The 24,504-nt window shown below is 41.4% G+C and overlaps 1 protein-coding gene across 2 annotated transcripts in view; it reads left to right on the top strand.

Annotated features, from left to right (window-relative positions):
• The window catches only part of cc2d1a (coiled-coil and C2 domain containing 1A), a 107,351-nt gene that overhangs the window by 41,578 nt on the left and 41,269 nt on the right, over positions 1-24,504 (top strand). For both annotated transcript variants that reach the window (XM_039770482.1, XM_039770483.1), the window contains exons 8-17: positions 3,543-3,615; positions 5,597-5,680; positions 8,330-8,460; positions 9,913-9,985; positions 13,078-13,214; positions 18,154-18,274; positions 19,714-19,886; positions 21,770-21,892; positions 22,035-22,093; positions 22,229-22,345. In XM_039770482.1, the coding sequence (XP_039626416.1) occupies positions 3,543-3,615; positions 5,597-5,680; positions 8,330-8,460; positions 9,913-9,985; positions 13,078-13,214; positions 18,154-18,274; positions 19,714-19,886; positions 21,770-21,892; positions 22,035-22,093; positions 22,229-22,345 (1,091 nt within the window). The remainder of the gene's footprint in view (positions 1-3,542; positions 3,616-5,596; positions 5,681-8,329; positions 8,461-9,912; positions 9,986-13,077; positions 13,215-18,153; positions 18,275-19,713; positions 19,887-21,769; positions 21,893-22,034; positions 22,094-22,228; positions 22,346-24,504) is intronic.

Here is a 24,504-nt window from a genome sequence, read left to right as displayed (position 1 = left end):
GTCGTAGTCATAACTCACGTTGATGTCATGTCAGCCTAATATCATGTTTTTGTGCATTAATAATCGGGCATGTTTATGGCCTACAAATAAAATGTGAGTTTCAGTGTTTTGACAGGAAGTGTGAAATGAACATAGAAGAGGTATCATCGTGAAATCTCTTTACCGGTTTCCAGGGTCAGAAACGAAAATCATTGAAGACATCTTCGTAGTCTAATCGAGATGCAGTGTCTTTTACTATGAATAGGAGTAGCCAACTCAGTGACTAATGGGATCTACCTATGTTAGGAAGGAATTATACTAGCGAGCCTTTTTGGGTGCTGAAGGTGGACTATGGAATGTTTTGAATGACGTACATGTGTGGAATTTTTAATAGTGTCCCTCTTAGAAGCATCTCAAAAAAAAAAAAATATATATATAATACACACACACACATATATATACACACACACACACACACACACAACATATATATATATATATATATATATATATATATATATATATATATATCTTGTCACACACGCGCATGGGAGGCAGCTAAAGGGCTTGAGTGAAGGCAGTTCGAGGCATGCCGGGTGTGGCAGAGTGCACTGACTCTTTTTCTCCCTTGCCTGTAGACCATTCCCAGGGGATTTCACCTGGCTCTCCTGACATCACTTCCGGGACTGAGCCAATGGAAGTCGGCCACACCAGCTCCAGTCCCTCTGATGTCACGTCCGGCTATGAACCAATGGTGGAAGACCACGTGCGGATCCATATGACCTCACTTCCTGTCTCCCCCTTTAAAACCTGCCCCTTTTCCTTTGTTTCCTCAGTCTTGTTCTGGACTCGGTTGAATGCACTTCAGTGCTGATTATTTGATAAACGACCTTTTGCAGCCAGGATACCACATTATACGGGTGGCTGCCCCAACTCTTTATCTGTCCATGTCTCGTTCTTGTGACAATATATATATATATATATATATATATACACACACACACATACAGTGGAACCTCGGTTTACGAGTAACTTGGTTTACGAGTGTTTTGCAAGACGAGCAAAAATTTTTAATAAATTTTGACTTGATAAACGAGCGATGTCTTTCAATATGAGTAGTATGGATACACTTTGTATGCTGAGCATCATGTGATCACAACTGAGCTGATGGTTCTTCTCTCTCTCTCTCTTATCGCTCCGCCGCCCGTCTCTCTCTCTCTCTCTCTCTCTCTCTCTCTCTCTCTCTCTCCTTATCTCGTTCGCCCAGCGCCTCTCTCTCTCTCTCTCCTTATCTCGCTCGCTCGCTCGCCCGTCTCTCTCTCTGGCAGTCGTCTCCTATTCTCCGTCTGAGTCTGTGTGCCTCACTCATATAGTCAACATCCTTACGAGCGTATACTATTTACTACAGCATTGTGACTGTGTGTGAGTGCGCGCTGTGAAGTGCGAGTCCCCATCTTGCTCCCCAAAACACGAAGCTGAGTCTCAGTACTTTAACACCAGCTTCATTCAGCTTGAAACAGCAACAGCGCTGTGATTTATTGTAGCGGGATCTTTATAATGTTCCTTGTATGACCCATTGACGACAGGCACTTATAGCATGTCTGCGATCTTTATGGATGCGCTTATACGGCGAACTGCTACAGCGCTGGGAGACTGCGATTGCTTTGGGATGCCCTATTCCACGTGTCGTCCCGTTGGGTGGAATCCCACATGAGTTTAGAAACTCACACCAACCGTGATTCTTTTTAAAGGTAAAGTGCAGGTTAATTTGTATTATGTATTTTACTTTATATTTTGTATTAATCATTTTTAAATGAATAGTTTTGGGTTGTGGAACGAATCATCTGAGTTTCCATTATTTCTTATGGGGAAATTCGCTTTGATATATGAGTGCTTTGGATTGCGAGTACGTTTCCGGAACGAATTATGCTCTCAAACCGAGGTTCCACTGTATATAGATATATATATATACATATATATATATACACATATATATATACTGAAGAATATACAATTCCACTCGAACGGGACACACGGACCTCAAGAAGCGGGGCCTGGGGTGGTCGCCCCACTTGCCACCCCCAAATGCCACTCTTGCCTTTAAGACAGGAGTGGGCAAACTATGGCCTGTGGGGCATTGGCATCTGTGCCAAGGGCCAGTTCCAGCCACTCATAGAAGTATCTAATTTTCCAGCCCTCGTGAGGTGCTGTTAACAAGATGATGCTGCAGTTGTCTGGTGTAAGCATAGTAAGTTGCCATCTGGTGTCATCCAAAAAGTAATTAAATAAAACAAGATTTTACCATAGGGAGGCATGGTGGCGCAGTAAGAGTAGACAGCAGCTTGAAGCGAACCTGGAGAGGTGGCAGTACGCACTGGAGAGAAAGGGAATGAGAGTCAGTAGGAGAAAGACGGAGTACAAGGTGGTGGAAGGGTGTGACTGCAGGGAGCAGAGGTGGTGAAGGGAGACAAATTGAAATACTTGAGTTCAGCAGTCCAAAGCAAGGGAGAGTGCAGGCAGGGTGGACTGGGACTGAAGAAGAGTGACAGGAGTGAAATGTGATGGAAGAGTATCTGCAAGGGTGAAGAGGAAGGTCTGTAAAACGGTAGTGAGACCAGCTGTGTTGTATGGTTTTGAGACATCGGCACTGACAAAAAGACAGGAAGCACAGCTGGAAGTCGCGGAGTTGACTTTCGGTCAGAGTAACGAGGGTAGACAGGATTAGGAATGAGGGGACACCACAGGTACGACAGTTTGGTGAGAAAATGAGAGAGGCTGGATTGAGCTGGTCTGGACGTGGGGTACATCAGGAAAATGATGTTGAGGATGGAACTGCCAGGCAAGAGGAAAAGAGAAAGGCCAAACAGGGGGTTTATGGATGTGGTGAAGGAGGACATGAAGGTGAAGGCAGTCGGTGTGGCAGAAGATAATGTAAAAGACAGGGATAGGTGGAGACATATGATCCACTATGGCAGCCCTTAATATGGGCGCAGCCAAAAGAAGAAGAAAGAAAGAAGATGACACCGCCATTTGGCATATGTTTAATGAAGAAGCCAACTGAGGCACTGTAAAGGCATTTTGTTTCATAATTCACGTGCTCTGATATCCTTATTCTCTTATGCACTTGTGCATTCTGGGCCTTCCCCTTCTCAGTGATCTCAAATACATTATTTAAGTTCTGGCATTGTCTGACTTACACAAGGACCTACCGTCAGCAGTCCATCTATTCATCTTTCTATTCACAAACCCACTCAGCCCAGTTTTAGGTCAGCAGGCTCAACGCAGAAGACCACACATAATCAGATTTCCTTCTATAGATGCACGCGTACAAGCACTTGCACATAAGTGTGCACCAGATTACTTCAGAACTGTGGCATGGCGGCAGGGTACTGGGTATATTTGGACAGTGGGAGGAAAGCCATGCAAGGAGAGGAAGAACATGCAGACTCCACTGAGAAGGCTACCTTATCATTCATTGTGCTATCAAACACCGTTTACATGTCAGTTGTATTTCCTGGATACTACGAGATGTTTTTGATACAAAACGTTTTGTTCATTTGCAGAAATTTGACCCAGTGCTTGAATCTCTGGATAAAGGAGAACCGGTAGACATCAATAATATAGCACCTCCTCCTGGTGAGTATGTGAAACAGATTCTGATGCCATGATAAATTCCTTCATTATACTGTTGTGAGCCTACCAATGGGTTGGTCTAATTCAAGGGTCCCTGACCTGGGGTGCGGTAAAGAGCAAGGCTGCATCACGATTCGCCAAAATTGAGTGTGGTGCATCGTCCAGCTGTTTTGTGGTGCAATCAGTGTCTTGCTGTGTGCCGTCATTTGAAGGCCATTGTACGATATGAAAAGAATCGAGCATTGTGCGGGCAATTGTCACCTCTGAATGAGCCACAGAAATGCACGTTGTCGCGTGTTCCATGCTGCGGGTGAAGTGTTTGTAAAGGCAAATAACATTTTTCTTTGGAATTTGGATTTTATAGTGATATGTATTGAAGTGCTGAAGATTTAGTATTGATTTCTGTGCAAGCCCTGATCATGAAACATCACTGACTTTGAAGTTTCATTGGCATGTTTTACCGGGGGGGAGAAGGGGGACTGAATTGGATGCAGCACCTGCTGCTTGAATTTAGCCCATCTCTCCTGCTGGTGGTCCTGGCAGTAGCGTAGCAATTTTAACTGTGTGGCGCATTTGTTTTTGAACTGCAGTGCCAGTGTTATCATTTGGGCAAAACTTGGCGACTGTGTTTCATTGCTTAGCAATGCTCCTGTTTCTTCAAGGGGGTCTCCAATTCACCCAAATCTCTTGATCGTTGATCATGTGTTATTTCCTCACGGTGCTTGATGCTTCTTGAGATACCCCAGTTCCCCGATTGTCAATTGTTTATGTTAAGCTTCCCAGGGGACACCTTTACAAGATTAATGAGTTTTATAACTCATAAATTGCTCAATTTATATGTAAATTTTGTGCACTTGAGTTAAAAGCTTATTTTTGCTTTGCACTCTCCCCCATTGTAACCTATCGTTTATGGGGGAGAGTGAAAGCTTTAGATTTGTCAAAAATTGCCATCTCCGGTTTTCGACGAATCTCCGCGTTTTAGGGGTCCCCTGATACCGAAAACATCAATATCTCGATGATGGGTGCGTGTCTGTCTTTGTGTCACAGTTTCTTGAGGACGGTCTAGAGCTAAAATGGCTGGATGGAAAAATACCAACCTTGAAACTTAAGCCTGTAATGACGATGTGGTGATTAGTTTTGGATCCAAATCGTGCAAGCGAACGAGGCACTGGAGGAACCCTCAAATACCGTAATTCAGCAATCTTCTCATCACTTGCTAACGTAATGGCTTATTTTATGATCAGGAAGATCAACATCAGAGTGGTAAATAATTACTGAAATGTCATAGAGTAGTTCAGGTAACTTGGTTCTGAGGACGTAAAGCCTACCGACGCTCACGTCCAAATTTTTTGTTGAGTTCAATTTGTTCACCCACAGTAGTGTATGTGGTTCAGTTTGTGGTTCAAAAAAGGGAAATTTGACTTTATCTACAAATGTGATATTAATGTTGCCATTGGTGTGAGTGTAAATCAAATGTTTTATTGGGCGGACATTGAAGAGGTTGGGAACCAGTGGCATAATTGGATTTTGCTAAGAAAAGCAAGCTAAAATATTCTGCAGGTTTCCTAAACTCCATTTCCTTATTTTAAAATGGATTTTATTACTTTAAAATGAACGTAGGGGCATGGTTGGAAACCTGTGAAGGGCAAATTTCACACAAATGTTAGAAAAGTTTTTCTTTGCATAAAGGACCAAAGACATGTGAAATAAGTATTGGGGTAGAGAGCGAGACTTTAGGGACACTTAAATCGCTACATGATGTTATTTAGATAAATAAATAGATAGATACTTTATTAATACTTTATTAATCCCAAGGGGAAATTCAGATATTTTGGAGAACCTCAGTGAATATGTCACAATTGTTCTATGATTAGTAGCTGGGTATGTTTTATATAACGTGTTATTATTTTAATGTTTTTTAATTAATGTATAAAAAAAGTGAAATTGGGGGCCGTTAAATTCTGTGTCGCCTTTCTTCCTTCAGGTGAGCTGGTGATGACCAGGTCTGTGCCAGTCACTCGGCCTACACCTCCAGCGTCTTCTCCCACACCACAAGCTACAGAAACAGGTAAACTAGGATGACGCCACTGCATTATTAAAATTGGATCTTAGATAATAGCCAGCGCTATATCTGTGCGTAAAAAAACAAAAGTTTTTTTTATTTTGAAAATTAGAACTCTCAGTGCTTTATATGACACTAAAATAAGACTGATGGCATCAGTATAAAATATGCTTGAGTGCATAAACTGTTACACGCATTATACATGGTTACATCAAAAAGTCAAGGCAATTTGAAAATTATGTGGTAAACCGACTTGGATAGAGACTGGCACAACACAAATATGTTTGCAATGGCTTATGGGTAGTTCAAACACACACACACACACACACACACACAACAAGCTCAGGACTCTGCCAATAGACGGAGATGAGCATGGATGCTCCGCTTCAGGATCGTTGAACAATGCACCGCAGTCTAATTCCTTTGGGCAAGGGGGTAATACCTGCTGAAATGATTTTTGATTTCTACCACTGTACCACCATGCCATCCAAGACATATCAGATCTTTGTAATTGTATTCTTTTACTTGTCTTTTAACAGGTACTGTGGCTAGTAGTAAGAAAATCAGTATGGAATGGTCCCTTACAGTACTGCCACATAAATTTCACTTTACAATACCCAACAATAGATTATACTACACAATAATATTCAATCAAATTCATTAACTTGTATAATATTTTTTTATGTATGCATATAAATGTAGAGCAAAATGACCAGGACATTGAATGAACTAAACAGTAAAGGTGTGTGTGTGTTTGTGTGTTCATTTCCTTCTCTTCATCATTCAGTATGTGCTCTGGTGTGACAAACAAGCTGTTAGCCATCTTCGGTTATACATTTCTTTGTGTGTGTGCGTGTGTGTGTGTGTGTGTGTGTGCGTGTGCATGAACATGCGAGCTTGTGTGTGCCTCCATTTTTGCATACATGTATATTTAAATAAAGGATGGATCTCGAAAACCACTTGTGCAAAACCTGTAGCTACTTGATCTTGTACCTGACATACCGATAAGCCTGCTCCTGTGAGTAAATGGAGCCGACTGTAAAAATCCTGGACAAATGAAACCGTTCCTATGGCAGTGTTTTTTTCCTCTTTTTTTTAGTCTCTTGATTGTGCATTTTTTGCTATGTAATCATTTGTATTTGAAATAGTGATAAATGTCGAGGGGGGACACCTGTTCCAAATGCGAGGTTTGCATTTATGTTTACAGGGTGAGTCAAAGTTACGTTAACGCTAATGGATTATTTTTATCTCCACCACACCTTTCCAGGTCGATGGCTAGGTTGTGGTGGACTATTGCCATGGCCTCCACACTCCCCTGATTTGATGCCCTGTGATTTCTGGTTAATGGGGTATGGTGAAGGAGCGCATTTGTATAGCAGGAAAGTTTGTGATATCAATGACCTGAAGGACAGAATACAATACATTTTTGTATAGCTCAAAATCACACAAGAGGTGCAGCAATGCGCTTTAACAGGCCCTATAATGGAAGAAACCTTGGGAAAGGCAGTTCAAAGAGAGACCCCTTTCCAGGTAGGTTGGACGTGCAGTGGGTGTCAAAGACAAATACAGACTGCGGTGTCATCAATTCCCTGCAAAATGCGTGTCCGGGCTTTAAATGGCACTGTTGCTCGTTCGTTTTTCTGTGTTGAACTTGATGGCAGACAGATTGAGACATTCCTGTAAATCATCTTGCACATATGAAGTATGTTTTGTGAATAAATTGTTTCTGCTCTTCAAATGTTAACATAATTTTGACTCACCCTGTATTTAAATTATGCAATGGACTACAAAATGTAAATGTAGCATGTTTTTTTTTTATATCGCCTTCATCTACAGAAGTTGTTTAAGTGAAGATCAAATTTTGATAGACCACATATGTTAAAAAAGGAAAACCATTTCACGGCATGTACTTCATTTTTTTACATGACTCTATGCACTTTGTTTGTGTTTGGACAGCATTCTGTCCATTGACCCAATTGCTTTCAATGAGAACAGCTAAGGGGGTCTGTGCCGGACAGGGTCCTTAAAAAACGTATAGCTCAAGGACGGCTGAAAAATAACGAATTAGCCCAAAAACTCCTCTCAGAGGTATTTCAGAGTGATTGAATGGGTGTGTGTCACCCTCAGAGATTTTAAAACAGTAAAGATCATAAACAAGTGCAGAATGGGTGCAGGACAGATGAGAAATATGGGAAAAAAGTGTTGGGGGTTGAAGAACAGCCCAAAATAACACATTATTTTGGAAAAAAAAGTAGCTAAAAAAAACAGTTTTTTTCCACGGACGACAATCAAAAATAACACAACTGGGCGAGAAAATCATGGACCTGGCAACACTTGTGCCAGGCAATCTTTAACTTGTACACAAATGTGATAACACTTTACTACATGCAAAATATTTTTCTTCCTGCAAAAGAAGTAAATGAAGGTGAAACAAATTTATGTAGAGGAAGGTGAAAAGGTTCAGGTACCTTCCTGGGGCTAGCGTGAAGTTGCTCTTAAATAATATGAGGCTGTTCTGTTTTTGTGGATTATCAGAAAGTACAATGTCGGCCCTGACTCCATGGGTTGCTTTACTCTTGAATGGCTGGACTACTGAAATTTTGCATGTTTAAGTGAAGCATGTTCTTATCTGTTTTAATTATCCCATCTCTGTAGCACTTCCTCCTGCCCCTCGCAATGTGACTGAGGCCTTGCAGCAACGAATGGAAAGGTACCAAAGTGCAGCTGCTCAAGCTAAAGCCAAAGGAGACGACCGCAAGGCTCGAATGCATGAGCGTATCGTCAAGGTGAGGTGCCAAGGGTGTTGTTTCTCTATCTTACTGAAAGCTTCAGTACATTTTCTAAAATGTATTTGCCAGATTATGTTGTTTATCTAATAATGCAAGAGAATGGGCAGCATAATCCAAATAAACAAAGAAGAGCCAAACTCTCTTAATATCAGAGTGCTTTGTGCTCGGGTTTGTTTGGATTTGGGATGTTTTATGGCTGCTCTAAATTTTCATGACCTTTCCTGTTTTTCTATCTATCTATCTATCTATCTATCTATCTATCTATCTATCTATCTATCTATCTATCTATCTATCTATCTATCTATCTATCTATCTATCTATCTATCTATCTATCTATCTATCTATCTATCTATCTATCATATAATTCCTTTCGTATCTGTCTGTCTGTCTATTATATTGTGCCTTTCATGTCTGTCTGTACCTTTCATACATACTCTATATTGCCAAGAGTATTGGGACCCCCGCCAAATCATTGAATTCAGGTGTCCCAATCACTTCCATGCCCACAGGTGTATAAACTCAAGCACCTTTCACATTTGTGAAAGAATGTGTCGCTCTCACAAGCTCAGTGAGTTCAAGCCTGGTAGCGTCATAGGATGCCACCTGTGCAAGAAGTTCATTTGTGAAATTTCCTTGCTACTAAATATTCCACGGTCAACTGTTAGAGGTATTATAACAAAGAGGAAGCAATTGGGAACAACAGCAATCAGCCACGAAGTGATAGGCCACGTAAAATCACCAAGCGGGGACAGCGCATGCTAAGGTGTGCAGAAGTTACCAACTTTCTGCAGAGTCAATAGCTACAGACCTCCAAAAGCTCAAGAACAGTGTGTAGAGAACTTCATGGAATGGGTCTTCAATCCGATAGAACACCTTTGGGAATAATTCAGGTGGAGATGGTGAGTGAACCAGGCCTTCTCGACCAACATTAGTGCCTTACCTCACAAATGCTGTCCTTAAAGAATGGTCCAAAATTCCCATAAACACACTCCTACACCTTGTGGAGAGCCTCCCCAGAAGTGTTGAAGATGTTAGAGCTGTAAAGGGTGAGCCAACTCTATATTATAGCCTATGTATTAAGAGTGGGATTTCAAATTAAGTTCATGTGTGTGTAAAGGCAGGCATCCCAATACTTTTGGCAATATAGTATACCTGTCTGTCTATTATACATATAGTGCCTTATCTATCTATCTATCTATCTATCTATCTATCTATCTATCTATCTATCTATCTATCTATCTATCTATCTGTCATATAGTGCCTTTCATAATTATTGCTTTATCATATGGTGCCTTTCACATCTATCTGTTGTATAGTGCCTTTTCTATCGATCTGTCAATTTATCGTATAGTGCCTTTTCTTACTTTTTGTCTGTTTTAGTTTTCTGTTACTTTAGGAACACACACAGTTTTATGACTTCTTATATAAGATTTTATTTATTTTCTCCAGCAATATCAAGATGCCATTCGGGCTCACAAAGCAGGAAGATCAATCAATCTGTCAGAACTCCCAGTGCCACCAGGTATGTTTTCTTCTCTTGGGATTCAATTTTGAAATTTTCTTTAAAGAAGCATTGTTTGTGTAAAAGAAGTGTAATGTATAACAAGAATGTAAGATTTCATCTGCAGTGTCCAAGTGTGTTTTTGTTAAATTTGTTATCTGAGAACTGTTGGGGAATGGTGTGGACTGTTGCTCATTTTGTGTTTGAATTGATACAGTACAGTAGACCCTCAAGTTATGCAAATTTAGCTTTATGCAAGTTGCTGACAAAATTGAAACAGAAAATGGAAGAAAACGAGTGCATCAATTGAAATAACATACATTTCAGAGTGATGTGTTTTATTGTTTTCTTAAATTGTGTAAGAGGAGCCCGTCACCCTGTTCATCAGTCTTTGTCACTGCTGCACAACCTTTCAGACAGCAGTGCTTGGAGGAATGACACGCCCAGTGTGTACCCACATTCCCTCACATCCCCCACCAGTGCAAAATGAATCTCCCATACCTTGGCACTATGATTCATTCACTGTGGCACATGTGTGACTGGGATAAATGCCCCATACTGATCTCATTCTTTCACACTTACTGCTGCCCGTGGATTTGCAAGGAAGAGCGAAAGGCGGGCTTGCTGTACACCAAAATGGCATCCTCTACAATGCGGCGACAAGAAGCAAGATGTGCTCCTCTGCATACTCTTGTGCTGCCTGCACTCAACCCAGAATGAGGTGGTGTGCAAATTAAAGAGTTCTCTGCCTGCTCTACTTCCTCGATCTTTCCTTCTTTCTCTCGTGGTACATAAATTGATCTGTCTTACTTGTGCTCTGGATCTTCTCATGTCTGGATCTAAAAACAAAAACATTTTTGGGGCCTGTTACGGCTGAAACCAGCAAGGTAGTATTTGGGGCTTGGCTGAATTCAGGCCAACCTTTTTTTGGTCTTGCTTCTTAGCTTATTTTGAAGACCTAACACCCATTCTTCCTTTTGTGACGACTCTTAATTCATGGCATATTCATAAAATACATAGTAACTGGCAAAAGTTAAACCACAATTACATCCATTTTAGGAGCAGTACAAAGGATTGTCTAACGACATTTCACCATTTCCGAATTTTCTCTATAATTGAAGCGTGGAATCGTAACTCTTGTGTAAGAGGAAAGTCTACTCTATTTCATTTTTATATGAACTATTTCAAGCAGCTTCTGTGGTTATGGTAATAAAATTAACTAGCGCCCGTAGCATATGGCGGTGTAAGAATAGGAACGGGAAACGGTGAGAAAGGAATTCAGAAATCAAGAAGAAAGAAATACTTCTTAAAAGACGCAGTTGTGAATAGGTGTTTTGCTGGAGTCGAAAGATCTAAACCTAGAAAAAACCACGTACAACTGACCGTGGCTGAAGACTGGTTGTTGTAGATAAACGCTAATCTTTGCAAACGTAATGCAAGGTGGGATGTTGGGGTCGTGTTTGAAGTAAATAACAATGGTAGCATGGAGAATCTGGCAAAGAGCTTCAATTTCAGCTTCACCACCATAAACTCCTGATGTTGACATGTATTGGTAGTACTAGTGACTTGTTGTGATAACTCGACTTGCATTGAAAAGAACAACAGGAAGAACATCTCTAAATCTGTCCCAATGTGATGCAACGAAATCTACTGCCCTACGTCGTAGTGAGAGTGCATTGCCTTCATCAACAGTTTGTGTCAAAATATAACCCACCGATAGGAACAGGCAGTTGCCGGATCCCGGAATAGAGATGACGTTGTACAAAAAAAACGTCGACAGAGAAGATACTGCCGTTCATTTTATAACAAAAGCTTAGGAAACAACCGTTGCAGTATAACGAAAATAGCAAGGATCAAAACCAATGCTAATGGTCGATAGAGTACCTTCCTGTAGCAGGCTATGGAAAAGACTCCCAGACACACACATGGCCGAAGTGAAAGGTCACACGGTCAGGCTAGATATAGGGTGGTGACGTGACACCAATGGGGTCATGAGAGAGGAGCGGGGAACACGGTATTCCGAAGGAGGAATAGGAATCGAGAAAAGCGGCGTGGGGTGTATGGGAGGCCGCAGACAGCATGGGGAAGGTTTGGAAGAGGAGGAATAGGAATCGAGAAATGCTGTGTGGGCTGCATGTGGGGGGACCGGTTTTGAAGAGGAAGCAGGACGAACCAGAAGAGAAATACAGTAATCCCTCGCTATATCGCGCTTCGACTTTCGCGGCTTCACTCTATCGCGGATTTTAAATGTAAGCACATCTAAATATATATCACGGATTTTTAAGCTGGTTCGCGCTTTCTGCGGACAATGGATCTTTTAATTTAGGTTACATGCTTCCTCAGTTTGATTGCCCAGTTGATTTCATACAAGGGACGCTATTGGCGGATGGCTTAGAAGCTACCCAATCAGAGCATGTATTACATATTAACTAAAACTCCTCAATGCTAAAAGATATGCTTCCCGCGTGGCGCTTGTTTTGTTTGCTTCTCTCTGTCTCTCTCACTCTCTCTGCCCGACGGAGGGGGTGTGAGCAGAGGGGGCTGTTTACACAGTAGCTGTTTGCCTAGAAGATAGGACGCTCCTCTACAAAATGCCGCTTTATCGCGGTGCTTCTGTATACTTAAAAGTATGTATTGATTTTTTGTTTGATTTTCTTAGCGAGCGCTCTCTCTGACATTATCTGCTCTTCACGATGCTCCTTTGAAGATATGTTTGCATTCTTTTAATTGTGAGAAAGAACTGCCATCTCTGTCTTGTAATGAAGCACAGTTTAAACGTTTGACTACTAAAGGGTGTTATTTCATGTCTAGAGGGCTCTAATAATGTTAACAGTGTGGGAGAGTTTATAAGGGCTTAAAATATATAAAAATAACCATACAAACATATGGTTTCTACTTCGCGGAAATTCATTTATCGCGGCAGAGTCTGGAACGGATTAACCGCGATAAACGAGGGTTGACTGTATATATAAGAGATTAATAATACTAGGAATTGCTGACTTCCAAATCATTTTTGAAGAGTAGATCATTTTTCTGTTGCTTATTACTATAAACAAATACAGTTTGTTGTGTTGCTTGTAAAAGTGACGTTTATGTCAATAATTATTTTCCAGGATTCCCGCCCATCCAAGGCACAGATGGTTCAGGAGGAGATCAGAGCATAATGGGGGTGTTGGAGACGGCCATGAAACTGGCTAATCAACCTGAAGATGGGGAGGAGGATGAAGATGGTATTCAAGAGAGAGGGAAGGTAGGAACAGTGTGATTTGTTTGGGGGAGTAGGTGTCTGGTACGGTACACCATTTGTACAGTTGTATTTTCTATTTAAAGGTAAACAAATAGATGTTTTAGAGAAACTCAACATACAAAGTGTTATTATTCTTCTGTTTTAACTCATTTAGACACAAAAAGGGCCATGTTGATCCTGTCTTATTTTAGTGAATATTAATTTGCAATTTGACGTTGAGACATAGAGGAAGAGAGAGAGGTTAGGAGCAGGCGCTGATACAGCGCATTGTGTTTTGTTTTTATTGTTCTTTATTTCTCGTATTAGGAATTTGTTAGTTTTCGCATACCCCTTGGGGTCAGAGCGCAGCGTCAGCCATTGTACAGCGAGCGCCCCTGGAGCAATTGAAGGTTAAGGACCTTGCTCAAGGGCCCAGCAGAGTAGGATCTCTTTTGGCAGTGACGGGGATTCGAACCGGCAACCTTCGTGATACCAGCACAGATCCTTACCCTCAGAGCCACCACTCTGCCCATTGCCGCACCCACCACACAACACCCGAGTAGGACCCGAGTACAGCCATGCGACGGGTGACACCTCAGCACCACACTAGCTCAGATGGATTTGGAACAGTGTGAGGTTTTTTTTATGGTGGCTGGAGTGCCAATTCTGCCACCAAGTTTTTCCACTGCAGGTTGGAGGGCCTACATGCAGACATAGCAATATTAAATTACCAAATATCAAGTGAGATGGGTTTAGCTCCTCATCCATTCTGTCACCAGTGTTCCTTTAATGCACTGGGCACTTTTCTCCACACATTCTGGGAATGTCACAGCTCTTTGGGTCTCAGTTGCTTTTGCACCCTTCTCCATTTTATCTTTCTCTATTCCTTGCTCTCCTACTACTCTACTCCTTTTAGCTTCCTCTGATCCAGGGGTGGGCAATGTCGGTCCTGGCGGGCCGTAGTGGCTGCAGGTTTTTGTTCCAACCCAGTTTTTTAATGAGAAGTCAATTATTGCTGTTGAAGCCCTTATTACTCAAGTGACATTTTGATGCTTCATTTCAGTGGTCTCGCTTGTTAAGGTTCCCCACCCTTAATTGCTTATTTCAAACTTAAACAGCTGCATTGTGTTTTAATGGCTCCTTATTAGCAATAGCTTGTTTCTATTTACATCTGTGTGTGTTCATCACGCACTATTTGATTTAATAAAATGCTTAATAGAAACATTTGACAGACTGAAAATGACCTGTTCTAGGCTTCAAATCATTTGGATGATATCCTTGGAGAGTAAAAAAATCTCTGATATAAGAACTTTAATTTGCATACTAACAAGCCATAAAATTAAATGAGGTCTGGGATTGGTTTCTAATTAAGCAGTTGGGTTGGAATGAAAACCTGATGCCACTGTGGCCCTCCAGGACCGACATTGCCCACCCCTGCTCTAATCCTTTTCTCTCTCTGTTCATCACCAACATTATTTCAATAGCTACACTATTATGTTTTATTATGTTCATTTTATTGTTGTTTTTTGTTTTGTCGTAGTTTTATTCCAATGTATGTTTTTTCTGTTAACTTTGTTCATTTTATTAATTATTAGGTAGTATATGTCTACATAATAATAATAGTATATTTATTATGTATCTGTGTCTGCAAATTTGTTCCCTTATGTTCCGTGTGTTTTGTGAGTGGGACCCCAAGAGATGGGACCACCCATACATTACTACTGAGTCCCTGAGCATGTTTTTTTTTTTTTTTTTAGTAGGTTTTCGGTGTGTTTTGTGGGTATTGTCATTTCTTTGCTTCTGCTGGTTTTTTAAGTGCAATTGGCATGTAATGCATGGAGCACCTATTGCGATAGCCATGTCTGTCTGTCTGTCGGCATGAAACAACTCAGTACTCAGTGGAGCAACCTTATTGAAATATGGTACACTTATTCTTAAAGGAAATTTGTCGAGGTAGTTCCATTTTTGTGGAGATTTCTCCAAAAAGTTTTGAAATTTTTAAAACCCCCTGTTGAAAAGTATTGGCGAATTTGTGAACTTATCTGCCTTAACACGGAGAAATGTTCTGTGTGACTTAAAGTACAAATTACTTTACTGTTTCAGTTTTGCATTCACTGTATATTGTGTATATTCTCCTCTATTACTCGGCTGACTGCTTCTTGGATCCCCAGTACAAGTTAGTCAAACTGCAGAGGAGACGCAAAGCTCTTATAGAGAAACACACACACACACACGTTAGAAAGGTTGCATATTTGGATGTGAGTGGAAGAGAAAAGAAGTTCTATGAGCATCACTCAAGAAACACAGCCTGAAGTACATGTCCTTTTTTTTTTTTTTTCTCATGACCCAGTCTTGCCCTTTACTGTGTCCTTGCTGCTGACAAAAATTCCCCCTGGTTTGGAGAATCGGCACCACCAGTCCTTTGCTTAAACTGTCCACGGCGACCCATCGCAAGACTCTTGCAAACTGTGCGCAACCCATTCCTAATAAATACAGTGTTGATTCGCGACTCAATATCACGACCGACAAGCAGGCAACTTACAACCCAGAATCAGTTTCCGAAAGTGTGCGTTACACTATGGCTGGCTGTACTACCTGTATTTTGTCTTTTTAGAATCCCTTTTGTTATTAAAAAAAACCACACATTTAGGCCTTATTCACACGGGCATTAAAATCGAGCGTTTTTTTTGCGTTTGTAGCGTCCGGTGAGCGCGGATGAAGCGCCGAGTGTTTTCTACACGTAGGAGTCAATGAGAGTGTTTTCACACAGGCTTTGGTGACGTGCGTTTGTCCGGCTGCGCGTTTATACGGCATCAAAAAAACGTTGCATGCAGCTTTTTCTTGGCGTTCAAAACCCAACGAACGCAAGGAAACCGCCTCTAGTTTGTTTTCTGCGCGTTTATTTTACGCTTCGGAGGAGCGCGGGGGGGGGTGGGCATTTCAGTGCATAACACCGTGTAAGCGCACACTGACTGCTGTTTCCTTACCTCAAAGTGACAAGTAGTCTCTCTTCGGGGCTAACACCAAGTCGCATATTGGTTGATCGGCGTGCAATGTGGCAATGAAAAGTGGAAACCGACATCCGACAGTAATTAAAAAACTTGTGCGGAAATTTTCGCATTTCTTCATAAAGCACAAAAAAACTTCCTTTAACCCGACGTTGTGCAGTCAGAGGATGAACCCAGTAGCGGGCGATTTTTTCTCTCCTACGCGCCAGATTACAGTATTTTAAAACAAGAAGATTAATATCTAACATAGCAAAATGGTCCATATTGAAAGGAGGCACCTCAAATAAAATGACAAGGGCTTTCATATCCAGTTCCCGACACTGCCTCCACAGGTTAACACACAAACTACAATTTGGGCTGCAGGCTGGCGTTAGACTGAGACAAACGAACGCCGGTGTAGAAGTCAATCGATCGCCACCACAAAATGCAACATAAACGTCTAGGACGTTCAGAGCAAGTTCGTTTATCCAAAAACTTAACGCCCGTGTGAACAAGGCCTTAGTCAGAGGTTTTCCACAGCTGTTAAAAGTGCATCAATTGGTGCCATTTTCACATCACCTGATTTAGAATGGTCTGTACATGTAAACCTATTGAGCCCCCATAAACCTATCTGTGCTCCGTATTGAACTACATGACATTGTAAAGAGCTGTTAAAAACCAGCTGTGTAGCATGGAGTCTACTTCTACTTCCTCTTCTTCATCTTCCTCTTCCTCTTCTTTTTCTTCCATAGCTATTTCCAATTTCTATGGCGTCCCTTTTTTTATTTTGACCAGATTTCTTCAGTTGAGGTTTCGCCGTGCTTTTACAGCTAGATGCCTTACCTGATGCCCCCCCTTCCTATTTATCCGACCATGTCTACTAATACATATGGAAAGAACAAATGATGGAACAAACTTTCTTTCTTTTACACACATACACACACGCACACTATGGTCTTTACACATACTAGAATGACTAAACACAGACAAAGAAAACTTGTGACTTGGTAGTCCCAGTCCCAGTGAGGCTCTATACATGCGTATGGCTGTTGGTATAAAGGAGGCCCCGTCACATTTCTTGACACAATAATTCATTGGCTGAAAGCCCTCAGTGTCGCATTCTATTATCACCGCTATTTTTGAACTTCACTCCCTGTCGCAAAAATATGCAGTAAACAAAAATGTGAGAACGTCCTCTTTGAAGAATTACCCAAAAAATCTGAAGTGCTCCAACCTTCATATCAGTTAACTAAGTCCTCAAAAGAAACCCGAGTGTTACACCGTGTGTATATTTTGTAACGTGTTGATTACATTTGCTTCTGTTTTCAGATATCGGTTTCTGAATAGTGCATTGGGACTTCTTCACCTTTGGATTGCAATAGTTTTTTGCTCTTTTGAGCATTTTTTTTTGTGTTTGTCTAAATGAATGTATGGACGACAAAAGATCTTTTCATTTGGGTGCTTTTCAGGAAGAATAGTGCATTACTTGAATAAAGTGTACAGTAAAGTAACCAATATTTTTGGCCAAATCTGGTACTTTTATAAATCACTTTGGTTACCAATTGTTGACTTCTGTGCCTGGATTTATTTATTTCTAGATTTTTTTTTTGTTTTGTTCTTTTGGCCTGTGTGGTATTTTGGCCTTAGGACCCTTGCAGATTTTGTTTTTGCTTTCTCCAGCTTAACTAGAGCTTTTCTTTTTTCTGTCCTCCCACTCACCTGACCTGTTCACTGGACTCATCATTAGGGAATTACATTATGATATTGTATATATGGTCATTACCCTTCTACTAATTACACTTCTGTCTTATATGGTCATATGATTTTGTTTTCTTTGTTACTGATTCGTTAATGTTGTTATGTAATCATCTTCTTTTCTTGAAACTTTCGCTTTGTCATCCTGTAAAGTACTTTGAGCAACATTCTTTGTATGAAAATGTGCTATAGAAATAAATGTTGTTGTTTTGGTTATTTAGCCTGCTGGTCATCCCGTTACAGCAAAGTCACCTGGGTCAGCTCAGCCAGTCCAGTCCAAAGGAGGAGTACCTGCTATTGGGCAAGGAAATGCTAAACCTACTCTAAAGCTCGGCACAAAAGGTGGTTGTTCTTTAATATTAATAAGTTTCTGATTTTACTTTGAAGTGTAGCTCCATGTGGTTCAGCATGTAGGTGTGGTATAGCGGGTCCACAGCTCACTAAGTAAAGGCCATTTTTTAAATAAATAATCGACGCGCTCGCGGCTTAGCGAGGAGTCGTTGGGCCATAGCGAGCCGCGGTGCCATCCATAGGGTGTGGGCGTTTCTCACCTAGTGCACAGGTGAGGAACTGCCCACATTCGTGATTGTCCCGTGGCTAATGCTGCAGCTGCTGTGGCCCTCGTCATTTTAAAAGAAGCGCGAGTCGGTTGTGGGGGGATTGAGAAAGGAACGAGAGAGAGGAGAGAGAAGGAAATGGAGGTTGGAAGCAGGAAGGAGAGAAAGGAGAAAGAGCACGAGCAAATCGGTGCAGCAGGAAGGAAGCGAGCAAACGCTCGCAAGGTAGCTGAAGGCTGCTTGGGTGTTTGGCCAGCACCTGGGAGAAGTGGTTGTGGTCACTCCCGCAGAAGTTTGTTGCAGGGCGGGAGTGACCGGAAAGGTGCAGGACTCTCCGCAGTCGGTAGCGGGAGTCGGGACTTGGGACGCAGTGTCTCTAATGTGAGAGCCTTGGCCATTATGGGATTTTCAAGTCACCGTCAGGTGGGAGCCGACCGGAGCCAAGGATCGGGAAGGCGACTGGCAGTAGCAGAGGCATAGAGAAGGTCAGCTGCAGAGTGAGCGTCTCCCTTGTTACATGGCCCGGATGGGTGAAGCAAGAGGGACGCTAGTTTTAAAAGAAGGCACCGGGTTTGTTCTTGTTGTTTTTAAAGACTGCTTCCTTAAACATTTTACCTCTCGTTTTAAAGGATTGTTTTTTCTATATTTTTAACCTCCACATGTTTTATTGGATTATTTATTGGCTTTTTGAATGAACTGCACTTTATTTATGTGAACACCTGTTTTGATGGACAGTTTTAAATAAAAGCACTGTTGCACTTTCAACCATCCCCTTGCTTAGATGTTTATTGCCTTCACTGACTAGCTCACTCGGTTACGTTATCGACGGTGTTGGGTTCAAGTGCTTCCAAAAATCAGAAGGGAGTGTGGAGCCAGAATCCACATCGTCACAGTAGGCCATTGGTGGCTTTCATTCCAGAGTAATTAGTTCTTGTTTCTACTTGTTACGTTACCATTGTAACCTCTGGCAATAGGGGGTGAAAGTGGGACTTGACAATTCCAGGAATCTCGACTGGTAATTTATATCCCTGGCTAACCAGTTCTTGTCTGAGAAGTAGTGAATTTTTAGAAAATGCTTTAGGATAGCTGAATTAACCACGTGCGTTCCCTTGCTTGAATAAAACTAAATCCTGACTTTGAAAGGAAACATACTGTGTATTCTACCCCTTATTTTTCTTTAAAGTTCATTTTTAAGTACCTGATCAAATTCTGTACTTATTTCAGCCCAGCAACAGCTAGAGTTCCTTGAGGGTCGTAAAAAGCAGTTGATGCAGGCAGCACTGCGATCTAAACAGAAGAATGACCTGGAAGGTGCAAAGCAGCACTTGCGAAACGCCAAGGGACTCGACCCAATGATTGAAGCTGCAAAAGGGGGGCTTCCTGTAGATATCACTAAGGTAAGGATATCAAAATATTGGGTGGTTAACTTCACAGGTCAGTTGCTCATCTTTTTTTAGTCCTGGCAAGACAGTAGCTTCTGCTATGCAAGGTGCCTTTTAAAGTCATCTCTCTATTATCTAAAGTGCATCCCGAAAGTATTCCCAGCGCATCACTTTATCCACATTTTGTTATGTTACAGCCTTATTCCAAAATGGATTAAATTCATTTTTTTCCTCAGAATTCTACACACAACACCCCATAATGACAACGTGAAAAACATTTACTTGAGGTTTTTGCAAATTTATTAAAAAAAAAAAAAATTGAGAAAGCACATGTACATAAGTATTCACAGCCTTTGCCATGAAGCTCCAAATTGAGCTCTGGTGCATCCTGTTTCCCCTGATCATCCTTGAGATGTTTCTGCAGCTTCATTGGAGTCCACGTGTGGTAAATTCAGTTGATGTGACCTGATTTGGAAAGGCACACACCTGTCTGTAGAGGGTCCCACAGTTGACAGTTCATGTCAGAGCACAAACCAAACATGAAGTCAAAGGAATTGTCTGTAGACCTCCGAGACAGGATTGTCTCGAGGCACAAATCTGGGGAAGGTTACAGAAAAATGTCTGCTGCTTTGAAGGTCCCAATGAGCACAGTGGCCTCCATCATCCGTAAGTGGAAGAAGTTTGAAACCACCAGGACTCTTCCTAGAGCTGGTCAGCCATCTAAACTGAGCGATTGGGGAAAAGGGCCTTAGTCAGGAGGTGATCAAGAACCCGATGGTCACTCTGTTAGAGCTCCAGAGGTCCTCTGTGGAGAGAGGAGAACCTTCTAGAAGGACAACCATCTCTGCAGCAATCCACCAATCAGGCCTGTATGGTAGAGTGGCCAGACGGAAGCCACTCCTTAGTAAAGGCACATGGCGCCCGCCTGGAGTTTGCCAAAAGGCACCTGAAGGACTCTCAGACCATGAGAAACAAAATTCTCTGGTCTGATGAGACAAAGATTGAACTCTTTGGTGTGAATGCCAGGCGTCACGTTTGGAGGAAACCAGGCACCGCTCATCACCATGCCAATACCATCCCTACAGTGAAGAATGGTGGTGGCAGCATCATGCTGTGGGGATGGAACTGGGAGATTAGTCAGGAGAAAGGGAAAGATGACTGCAGCAATGTACAGAGACATCCTGGATGAAAACCTGCTCCAGAGCGCTCTTGACCTCAGACTGGGGCGACGGTTCATCTTTCAGCAGGACAACGACCCTAAGCACACAGCCAAGATATCAAAGGAGTGGCTTCAGGACAACTCTGGGAATGTCCTTGAGTGGCCCAGACTTGAATCTGATTGAACATCTCTGGAGAGATCTTAAAATGGCTGTGCACCGCTTCCCATCCAACCTGATGGAGCTTGAGAGGTGCTGCAAAGAGGAATGGGCGAGACTGGCCAAGGATAGGTGTGCCAAGCTTGTGGCATCATATTCAGAAAGACTTGAGGCTGGAATTGCTGCCAAAGGTGCATCGACAAAGTATTGAGCAAAGGCGGTGAATACTTATGGACATGGGATTTCTCAGTTTTTTTATTTTTAATAAATTTGCAAAAATCTCAAGTAAACGTTTTTCACGTTGTCATTATGGGGTGTTGTGTGTAGAATTCTGAGGAAAAAAATGAATTTAATCCATTTTGGAATAAGGCTGTAACACAACAAAATGTGGAAAAAGTGATGCGCTGTGAATACTTTCCGGATGCACTGTATATACTGTATGTATGTGTGTATTTATTTATTTATATATATATATACACTATGTGTGTGTATATACTGTATAGAGAGAGTATATACAATAGTGTATTCCTGGCACTGCCTTCAATAAATATTTCCCATTTTTCTAAAACTTCTAACCTTCAGGTCCCACCTGCTCCAATAAATGAAGAGGACTTTAGGCTTGTACAGCAACGTGGTGTGAAGATTCCTCAGAAGACGGCAGAGCAGTACACTCAGTTGATGGAGCTCCTCAAGGAGCAGTATGATGTGAGAGCTTTGTAAAGACAGGACTACATTTTAGTGCTAATTATTGTATGCCTGAATTTTTTCCTGTGTTCCTGTCATGGGTTAAGTGTGCCCAACAATGACCGACTGACTGAATTGCTTATATTGTGCTCTTTTTCTTTAGATGTGTATTAAGTACTCCAAGCAGTTCACTCACTTAGGCAATGTAGCCGAGACCACCAGGTAAATGTACATCAGCAGACGGTTGTATTTGCTTTTAGTTTTGACTTTCCTTTGAATCTTTAGAGCTTGGGACCTCAGTTAATGTTTTGGTAATGTCCACTATACTTGTAAAGTTTCTTATTTTCAAATTATCAGGTTTGAAAAGATGGCCGAGGACTGCAAGAAGCACATTGATATTCTGAAGGTTTCTCATGGGAAGGGATATGCTTTGCCCAAATTCCATTATGAAGAACGCACATTTAATATAACAAAGTAAGTTTTGACACAACAGTTTATTCTTCTTTCCAAACTGAATTGAATTCTTCAGGAAATATGTGATTACACTTTCTCATTCTACTCTTATTTACATGTTATTTAATATATAGTGCCTTATAAGATACGAGGCTGAGTATGTTGTAACTGTGGAGAAGTATTTTTTTTTTTATCTGAACCTTTTTGAAGAGTACCAGAGTCATTGACTGCATTGAAATGGTAACCAGAAGACAGAAGAAAGAAATGCCGATTGTGTTGTACCAGCTAGACAGATGGGATGACATTGTGGCACAGTGGGTAGTGCTGTAGTCTTGCAGTTCATTAGCTTGACTTCTGGCTCAATGCTCTGTCTTCTCAGGCATCACAAAGATAAATAAGTCAGGGTAGGTTAATTACCAACTCCAAAACTGGTCTGATTGCGAGTGTGCCCTTTTGGATTAATTGGCTCCTGCTGTGTGCCCATTTCAAATTATTTCCACCATTGGGGCATTTCAAAAAAAGAGTTTCCTCCTAAATTACAACACAGCATCCATAAGCTCTTGCCTTCCTGTGTTTCCCTTAATCCACACACCAGAACTTTATCCAATAATTACATGTCTGATGACATGTTAATATTTTAGTACAGAAGCTGGTATTGATATTGTTACCCTTAAAGCTAATATGAGACATACATATATAGAGAGTTTTTTAATCTCATTTTACTATACTTCAATTAAGGAGCATATGAAGTGTACTAATATTAAGTTTGTATATAAGGAGCATGTTTTGTTTGATTTTGTTTTATCACGAAGTGCCTGACCTTACTAAGATGGTAAGATATGCATTTCTTTTTCTGGGAACTAGTTGGCATTTAATCTACTTGTCAGGTACTGAATCACAACTACCCTCATCTATACTAATAAAAGGCAAAGCCCTCACTCACTCACTCACTCATCACTAATTCTCCAACTTCCCGTGTAGGTAGAAGGCTGAAATTTGGCAGGCTCATTCCTTACAGCTTACTTACAAAAGTTAGGCAGGTTTCATTTAGAAATTCTACACGTAACGGTCATAACTGGAACCTACTTTCATCCATATATACGGCCATAGCCTGCAGCTCGGTCGCCGTGTGAGGTGGAGTTGCGTTCCGCATCATCACGCCTCCCACGTAATTGACTGACTGCCCATATAAGGTAAATATTCGCGGGTGAAGGACTGTGCTTATGCAAACGAAGATGAGATGGTCAGGGATAGACTAGTGTTTGGCACAAACTCAGCGAAAGTGCGAGAGAAACTTTTAAGTGCTGGGTCTTAGCTAACTTTAAATAAAGCCATGGACATCGTAAGATCACACAAGGGAGCGGCTCACGTGAACTGACTGTGAACGCAGTACGCAGAGAACAAGCAAGAGCTCCAAAGAGCCATGAACAAAAAACGCATGACACAATTGAGAAGGCAGCAAAAGAATATGAAGCGAGTGACGCATACAAGCATATTCATAAGTGCAGCTACTGCGGAAACAAAGCACACGGTGTAAACCTTAAGTTTAAATTAAGTTTATAGACACGCTGCCGCTGGCGTTTGTCATGCCTACGACGAATATGATATTCGCAAGATACAAGTTGACTGAGAGGACCCAGGGTATAAACGAGACTTTTGATCACTTTCTAACGAGTTAAAATTGCTGGTGAAGGACTGTGCTTATGCAAACGAAGATTAGATGGTCAGGGATAGAATAGTGTTTGGCACAAACTCAGCAAAAGTGCGACAGAAACTTTTAAGTACTGGGTCTGAGCTAACATTAAATGATTGTTGGTGAAGGACTGTGCTTATGCAAACGAATAGAAAGCAAATGTTACGTTATTTTTAAAATATTTCCTTTTCTTTTTCATAACTTCTTTAACACACTTCTTCTCTGCTGCGAAGCACGAGTATTTTGCTAGTATATTATAAACGAGTATTCCAGTCACTGAAATGAGGGGGCAGATTAGATTTTGCAGTCATCCTGTACTTCCCATTTGAGTCATTCCCGGTATTACACACTATCATACTGATCAGATGTATTTGGCTAATTGCTTTGCCACAGTAAGTATAGTAGAGTTGTTTCTCAGTTCTACAATATGAGAATTTACTGATGAAATTACTTGCCAAGGGTAATGTAGCGAGCCAGTATTGGGAGT

This window comes from Polypterus senegalus, chromosome 12 (genome assembly GCF_016835505.1).
Source record: "Polypterus senegalus isolate Bchr_013 chromosome 12, ASM1683550v1, whole genome shotgun sequence".
NCBI lineage: Eukaryota > Metazoa > Chordata > Cladistia > Polypteriformes > Polypteridae > Polypterus > Polypterus senegalus.
Note: the sequence above shows the minus strand (reverse complement) of the source record. Positions and strands in the feature narration are given on the sequence as shown.